Consider the following 8,821-nt stretch of genomic DNA (forward strand, 5'->3'; position numbering starts at 1 on the left):
GGAGGGCGGGCCGGTAGATGAGGGTCCGGCGCCGCCGCCCCCCGCCCAGCCCTGCAGCACCGGCCTGAAGTTGGGGCTATTGCCGCCGGAGCTGCACGCCCGGCTGCTGGACCAGGAGGATTACAGAAACCGCACGCAAGCTGTGGAGGAGCTGAAGAGGGTGGTCGGAGGTGCCAGCCAGGCTGCGGTGACCTCCACGCCGGCCCCCAGCCTCCTGGGGCTCATCAGCTTCCTCTACACCCTGCTCGACGACTCCAACTTCAAGGTGGTGCTCGGGGCCTTGGAGGTAATACATCTGCTGGCCCTGCGCCTGGGCGACCAGGTCCAGGCTTTCCTGGCACCTCTGGTCTCCGCTGCTGCGAAAGTTCTGGGAGACAACAAGCTGGCCATCCGGCAGGAGTACAACCGCCTCTTCCTGCGGCTGATGAAGGCAGCGGGTCCTCAGCCGGTGCTGGACCTGCTGCTCCAGCAGGAGCATCTGCAGCACAAGAACTCCAAAGTCCGCGAGGAAGTGGTCAACATCTGCATCGTGGCCCTCCTCACTTACCCTAGTGAGGAGCTGGACTTGGCCAAGCTGGCGTTTGGGCTGGCTCCAGCACTGGTGGACAGCAAGCGCAGGGTCCGGCATGCTGCCATGGAAGCGTTTGCTGTGCTCGCATCTTCCATGGGCTCGGGCAAAACCACCCTTCTCTTCAAGGCAGTGGATGCCGTGGAACTTGGGGACAACGGGGACGGGGTGATGCACGCGGTGCAGGCCAGGCTGGCCAGGAAGACCTTGCCGAAGCTCGTAGATCAGGGGTTTATAGAGTACGCTGTGCCCTTGCCCTCATCTGGTCATAACAGGGGGTCCTGTATACCCCCTGGAGCAGATACAGAGTGGTTGCTGATGGGCAACAGGACTCAGAGCGCACACAGTTACTGTGGGTATTATGCAAGGGATGATGCTCTGCAGAACTCCAGCTCGCATGATGTGTGTGCTGATCAAGGAGTAAGTCCAAGAAGAGTCTTGAGTGCGGGTAAAGGAAAAAACAAACTGCCTTGGGAAAATGAGCATGCTGGAGAGAGGGAAGGTGGTTCAGAAGTCAAGATGCCTTTCACGAAGGGTGTGGAGCAGGTATGTACTCGTAGCTCATTGGGCTTGTTTATTCTAAGGCATGTTGCAAAGGGGGACTTGAAAGTTGTCAAAGGTTTATTAGATGACAGGTATTTGCGAGGTATAGCTAATACTACTAATATTTTATGTGCAAGAATCTATATGTACATCAATCTGGGAAGGGAAATTTGAGAACTTCTTGTGTCAGATTTAACACTAGCAGGAATCAGACAACTTATCACTTACAAAAAAACCCTGTATTTTTTCTTAAGTTAGCTGGACTCCATGAGCCACTTTTTCTGTCCAACCCTAGTGACCTGTCTCTGACAATGGCTAGCTAAAACCAGGGAATGAGTGCAAGAGTGGGGAAACTATTTCAGAGCTTGTGTTTGTATATTTGCGTTTGAGAGTACCTGACTGACTGCAAAAATTTTCCTAAACACAGAAGCTGTTTGGAGAACAACTGAGGAATTGCTTCAATTCAGGCTTTAAAGGCAGAACCCTGCAGTGTGGCTGAGCCAGTGCTTTTTGGCAGTGTGCTGACCTGTAATAAAACCTGGGGCTTGCCAAATGTCTATGTGGCTCTTGTTCCCCAGTCTGATTTGACTAGGAAAAATGTAGGTCGGGCTGACATAGCAATTCTGATTGACCCCAGTTTTGATTTTATCACTTACTGACCATGTCGGCAGCTGCAAAGAGGAGGAACCTTTGAAAAATTGTTCAGTTCCCGTTTACTTTGGCAGTGGTTCTGTTCTGTGACATCTGTTTAGGTAAGACCTGGGGGGTGTATCTGTGTGTGGTGGGTTTTCTGTTGATGTTTGTTTGTTTTTTTTATCTGGGCAGGTTTAACTTATCATAACTTGATCTCTAGCAAGTGAGTTTAAGCAAGTAGATCTTTCCAGAAAATCAAAGACTATATAGAACAGACTTCCTCACTACCACATTTACGTGTTCAGGATCTAATCCTTAGTTGCTTGGTAACTTGTTCCTGTATTGGATGAGGTCATGAGCAGTGCTACTTTGTGAAGGCTAGCTTTTAATGAAGTCTCTTAATAAAAAGAAACATGAGTTAACATTACTGTACAGTAAAAACCTTGAAGTGCATGTATATACTTGCATGGCACAGGCTCAGGTGTTTCGTTGGTGTGTGTATTACCTTTAAGCAGACTCCTAGAGAGATCTGTGTCTTTTTGAGTTGATGAATTGGGCAACTAAGTTCCCTTGGGTTATCTCCAAGGCAAATAGGGTCTGGACAACAAGTTGTGTAGGAAACACCTCTAGAGCAAGAAGGTTCTTCTTTTTGAAACAGCTTTTCAGTATTAACTAATATAATTTGTAGAAATAATAGTTAATTGCCAGCACTCTCTAGGCATGTTGGGCTGAGTTCTGCACTGCTGCTGTTTGCTGCTGGCTGGGTTTGTGTTGTTCTGTAGACTGCGAACAAAAGCCAAGCCAAGGCACGCACCAAAACCTGGCGGTTGCTTGGAATGGTGAAAGGTCCTCTGCCTGAGAAAGCCCTCTCTTGAGGTCACAGTTAGGTGCTGTGGAAATGTGTCTTTGGTTTGTTTTTTGTTTTAACCCTTTTGGTTATGTGATTATATTTATCCCTGTAATTTATTGGGAGAATTGCCCAAAGTTTCCAACCCCGGAGAGAGGAAGAGAAAACATTTAATTTATGGTTTCTGTTTTGTCGCATATGTAAAGCGTGTTTAGAAATGGTATGAACTTAAAGTTAAATCTGACCTGGGGAAGTAGGTTCATATTCATGGCTTCAGGTCAGTCATAACGAGGTACTTGGTTTACTAGGGAACATCTCGATACTAATATGATAAAAATTTTTTAGACTTTGTCTGTTTTCATATGTATGGTATGAACTTCATGGATGTAAATCCCATCTCATAATATCAGGATGGAAACCAGCCTAACTGCTGGAGTGCTAAGTGTGCATACGTGGGATTTTGGTTTTGTTTGTAGTATTACTCTCAAATGTGGGCAAATCATAAGCAGACTGCAGGAAGCTCTCATGTAAGAGAGCTGATCACCTCCTGTGTGTAAAGCTTAACAGGAAAAAAGAGAAAGACCTTCAGATCGACTTCCTACGTCTGACAGCCACTTGGCTTGTCTCTTGTCTTCCCAACATTTGTGAGTGAATCGTTGTGGGATGACAGGTTTTCTTTTCTCCTTGGAAGCCTTTTCCAATTGCATAACATCATGCAAATACTTCAAGTTTAAATTAACATTTTCCTTTTTTGATCATCTTTGTTCTTACATCCTTGTGTATTATGCCAAATATTTCACTTTGTTCCTACTTATGAACAGATATAGAACTTATATTTGTGCTATCTATTTTTTGCAGATTTAGAACAGAATCAGTTTCAGCCTTTATTCAGTAAAAGTGTGGTTCTGGACAGGAGTGACTTGTGACTGTCAGTGCAGGTTACTTTCCCGAGTCTCTTTTCCTTTGCTGCTCTGGAGGCTCAGGCTGTGAAGTTAACCAGTCTTGCTTTGCTTTCGCTGCTGCCACGCAGTATACAGTAGGTGGCAATGAAAATACTTCTGCAGGGAGAAAATCCTGTTTGTCGTGTGCTGTATTTATTCCTTTTTAATAAGAACTAATATTTTTTTTGCACCTAATGACTGTTTTTCCAAGGCATCCTGTACCTCCTAGAGATCTGTTTTTCTCTCTCTTCCCTCTGCTTTCTGACTTGTTCTGTTTGCCTCTCACTTCCATTTTATGTTGTTTTCTTGCATATTTAAGTTGGTAGAAAGCAGATCGATAACTTTGAGGTGTCAGAATTTGAAGACTTCATCAGTTGCACTCTACCAAAGGAAACATGTTAATACTCCTTGTGCACTTTTACTTGAAAGACGTCTGAGTAACCAGAAACCTCCAGTTAACCAGAATTCCTTTTACACTGAAGTGTAACTCCTCTCCACATAGCTTTTTGCTTCCATGCAGGTGAGTACTAGCAAGAGTAATGTTTGATGTCATGTTTGGTAGAATTTGAAAGTTGCCGATTTTGACTCGGACGTGATGAACAGGGTACCGAAATGACGCCTGCATTACCAGCGTTGTTCCTGTGGTTACAAGGAGACAGCTGAAGTCTGACACAACTCAGCAGCTGATGTCTTGCATTCAGCAGGTTTGAAAGATTTGGTTCAGTTCATGTGCAAATGGAAGCTGTTTCCTTGCCAGTGGGCGGTTAAGAAGAGCGTACTACTGGCAGACATGAGGTTTTACAGTTACCCTTCAACTGGAATTTGGGAGCTGTGGTTTTAAAAATTGCGGTGGATTAACAGCTGCCCACCTGCCAGCCTCTTTCAAGACAGATGAAGTCGAATGTAAGTTGAACCTGGCTCAAGGAGTACCTTTGTGTCTCTGTACAGTCTCATACCAATTTAGTCTGTGTAGGCTGCTGTAACCATCAGACATCTCTCTTTCCAGTAGCAGTTGTTTAATTGGTGCTGGTGACACTTATTTGTCACTCAAATAGTGGTGGCACTCCGTTTTTCAACTTCCAACGATTCCTTTTTACTTCGATATCAGTAAAGATAAGGTCTTGCTGTAACAGTGCTCCAGTGAAAGACAAAAGCATGATTTAATGTCGCTACCGCATCTTTGCCCTCTGTGAGGGAAAGAAACAGCTTTGTTCAAAAAAGAAGCACGTCGGGGAGGCTTTTTATTAGAAGGCAAATGCTGCTCATCATTGTGGATAAGGGAGAAAAAGAGTAGGGATTCATTTTAGTTGCTTACATGGTGATTGCTTAAGCAGCCCCGTCTTGGTGGAGAACTAGTCTGTGCAGTCGGTAGAGTCTAGAGAGCTGCCTTTGTGACCGAGGACCTAATTTAGGATGAGGTGAATTCTTTTCAAGACTTTCTTGAGTCCTCTTGGCTAGAGTCACAATTACTGTAATGGAACTTTAAACAACGCGGTGGTTTAAGTATTGAAATATTTATTTGATTGCTGTAGGTTGACAGCTCTCCTCACATCCTGATCATTTGTCTTGTCCTACTGTTACATCTGTCTGAATAGATTGTAAAGCTCTCCAGGGCAGGGGACATCTTTTTATCTGGCTTTGGGAGTTTTGGTACAGTATTTGCTGGCTTCTCGGTGGTGCTTGTTTTGTCACATCCGTGCCATGAAACTGCTTTTGTCCCGTGGCATGTATGTATCTTCGATGCAAGTAGGTGAACTGTGTTTTCGCTTAAGGCACACTGGGATGAGTAAACTTGGACAGTGTTTCCTGTATTTGAAGACATTGCCTGTTAACTGAAAGAGATTGCCATAAGCTGGATAAATAAAGCTCTTCTCCTCGGGGCACTTAGCAATCAAAGTGGGGGGGGAGAAAGAAAGCCCTGTATCTCTTCTTAACTGTTTTCAGTAAGGTGTATGATGCATAAAATTTGAGTAGTTGACTTGTTCATGTAAATGTAAAAAATTAATTATTAATTCAGAAATTCCTTTGAAGTGAATTTGCTTAAAAATTAACTTTTGGAGTCATTCTGTGGCTGAAAGGATGCATGAAATTAGCTTAATGTTTAAAGTTGTTTTTCTACTGGTATTTTTAGGGTCATGTTACACAGTGATTGTCCAAGGCCGTGTCTAGACTTTCCCGATCAGATAAGATGTGAAGTAAAACATGTGTAAGTTAATGTGTACTAAAAATACCACGTAGGTAAAGCACATTGCCTTCGAGCGTTTGTCTTTAAATGCAGCTTCTGTCAGTGATGTTAAATCGGGTCATTGATGAAACATTTCTCTGTAACCTCTGAAGTCCTTTGAAACTGATTTTGTTTCATACCCATCTGTAAACTGATGGTTGCCAGCTATGCCGCAGGATTCAGAAGGGTGATCTGCCCCCACTGAGAACATAACCAAGCGTGGCCGTCCCGCGCAGTGTGTTTCTGTCCAGTGCCAAGTCCAGGTGTGACTGCGGTGACACGCGTGGCTGCCACCTCGAGCAGCAGAGGTGTCACCACCTAAGGATGGGTAGATTGACACTAAAGATGCAAGCGCAGAGTTTCTCTTGATTCGTTAGGTTTGCCTGAAGCCGTAGTTATGTTCAACCTTACAAGCCCCTTAGTGAGAAGCTCTAAAGTGAGGGATGTTTGAACTGCCACCACCTCGACTTCCAGGGGATGCCCTTGTTCCGCACTCGGAAAGGAGTCTTCTCCCAAGTTGCAATGGCAGAAGAAAACGTGGCTGATAAGTAAACACTGCAGGGCCTTTCTCAGGAAACCGGTGCCTCCAGTTGTCTCTTTCGGAGCCAGAGAGGACCACTGAAGGCCCGGAGAGCTGTGGCGAGTGCAGCGGGACTGTTTGGTCACATGCCGATGCTGCGGCTGACTTGGGGTGAGTCATGCAGGCACGGAGTTTTGCTGGAAAGGGCGCCAGCTCCAGTGACGGCTCAGCAGTATTCTGCCTTGAGGTGTGCTTACAAAATGTTGCACTCAGCCCTTAAAAAAGTCATTAAATAAAATATTTATACTACTCTTTATTTCATCTGTGAGTCTTATTTCTGACAACTGGTATCCTTTGGTTAAAGTGCATGATTTCACGCTTCAGTGCTTTGTATACCAATATTGAAGGCTTACAGCTCAATAACTGTTCATAGCGCTTCAGCTTTTCCATTTCCACACATCTGCCAAAGCTGTCCGACAGGCTCTGCCTTTGACTCTGCCCTCTTCTAAAGCCAGATTGGAGGAGCCTGACCTCCTCCTCCTAACGTGGGATGGAGGTGGTTGCTGTCAGCACTCAGTTTGCATCGGTAGGCTGAAGCTTCTCTGGTTTCTAGCTAAATTTCTGTGATTCTGTAAATTGATAAAATGGTAAATTTTTTTTTTTTTAAAGTACCTGAAGTTTTACATTCTTAGTTTACGTTAGTTTTACATTCTTATGTTCTAAGCATATCCTTAGAGGAGCCTTGTAACAGCATCAGAGGAACACTTAGTTTGCTAGAGATAGGAAACACTTGGCAACGCAGGGTGGTAATAAAGTGTATAACCCCATGAATATTTTCCTTTGTGCTTCAGGAAGGTCCCGTTCATTTCTAAACCGGGCTGGCAGAGCCTGGCTCGTGATGTTCCATTTGTTGTCTGTAAAACCAATGGATCAAGTTGTCTGAAGTTGCTGAAGTGAGTGTTCTCTTTTTGGAGACACCGATGTACTGTGTCTGTTCCCGTTCCTTGGGTTTAGCCTTGGAAAGTGTAAACAATTCCAATCTGAACCAGACCACATCCTATTCTGAAGTAAATGCTTTATGTTGTTTTCTTTAGGACTTGACATGATCTACTGATCTTTGGGTGCTGACGTTAAGTAGTTGAAATTAGCCAGTTGTGACCAAGCACGGTGCAGTTTCCCAGCTTGTGCCGTTGGTGAGAGGTCACACAAATGAGTTTAAGAACGCTCCGCTAGCAGTCCCCTGTTCCCTTTTTAACTCTCATTTTCTATAAGTCCAATTTAAGCAAGCTATCAGAACAAAACCACTGCAGTTTGGGGTACAAAAGCACTTTTAAAAACCCTAAATGCTACTTCTGTAGACCTTACTGGCTCCGCTGCCCTGCTGAAACATGAACAAACTGATTGCCGCAAAACCAGCTCACTGTGCTGGGAGTTCCTGGCTGAACCTGCCTGTGTTTACCTTGAAAATTTAGTGTGCTGTATGTAAAATGTAACGTGCCTGGTAATTATTGCAGGATAAGGGCTACCTTACCCTTTTTCCCCCGTGAAACATATGCGTTGTGGGTCCCTGTGCCTGCTGTTAATGCAGTGCCCGTAGGGGGGAAGCAAGAGCATCTGCACATTTGACTGAAGTTTTAACCCGTGTTACAAAGTGTACGTGAGCTCAGTGCAGTTTCACACAACTGCACTGTTTGGCAATACGTCTGGAATTATTCTGCATTTACGTACTGAGCTGATAACCAAAGAACCAAATAGCTGGCCTTCGTGAAGACCTTAGCGAATTTCAAGTGATCTGGGAAATCGGTTTTATGAAACAAATGCTCATTGTTTTCCGCAGCGATAGTGAGCATCAAAGGGACACGGGGGTTGACCTGTCCGCGGGGTGAAGCTGTCCTTGCGTTGTGAGTTGAGGTGTCAGTCTCTGGGGCGTGAGCCGTGGCGCTTCTGGAGGCGGGGAGAGTATTTGGGGAAGATAGAACGATATATTTGTGCTCTTGTTGATCGCTTCCCTGGGAGGGTGTTGTAGATGACTGCTGGTATTTGATTAGGAGGAGCTTTCGGCTCGTCCAGCGCTGCTGTTCAGCTGGGGAGGGGATGTAAGACCGGAGCATTTCTTGGTATCACTCAAGGGCTGTGCTTTGGGAACCGAGGTAGTGTTTCTTTTGGTGGACGGGTATCTTCTGACATTGATGGTACGGGTGGAATTTAAATGAACCTGAAACCTTTTGAGAAATCCTTTTGCCAGGATCTGCCATCTACTTCAGTGGAAAGTCTGGCAGCTTTGGATTTGCATTTATTTGCCACCGCCCTGCATGCCTGTGTTTGGCATATTTGTAATCGCTATAATTATAATTGTCATACAAGAAAGCAGGCAGGTTTTATTCCTGTAGCTGGGATTGGAACAACTGAGCAGAGTTGTACAATCATGTCAGCATTGTGCAGTTGGCTCCTTCTGCACCTATTGTTTTGTCTGTGTGGAAAACTGGGGCGTAAGTACTTTGCACAGGTAGCACATTTATTTACGGACTGAAAGATGCGTAGATTG

General features: G+C 44.9%; 1 protein-coding gene across 1 annotated transcript in view; it reads left to right on the top strand.

The window, feature by feature from the left end:
• The window catches only part of FAM179B (family with sequence similarity 179, member B), a 48,776-nt gene that overhangs the window by 3,116 nt on the left and 36,839 nt on the right, over positions 1–8,821 (top strand). The window contains exon 2 of the mRNA XM_009893920.1: positions 5–1,114. Within this exon, the coding sequence (XP_009892222.1) occupies positions 5–1,114 (1,110 nt within the window). The remainder of the gene's footprint in view (positions 1–4; positions 1,115–8,821) is intronic.

This window comes from Charadrius vociferus, unplaced genomic scaffold (genome assembly GCF_000708025.1).
Source record: "Charadrius vociferus isolate BGI_N301 unplaced genomic scaffold, ASM70802v2 scaffold49, whole genome shotgun sequence".
In the NCBI taxonomy this organism is placed as follows: domain Eukaryota; kingdom Metazoa; phylum Chordata; class Aves; order Charadriiformes; family Charadriidae; genus Charadrius; species Charadrius vociferus.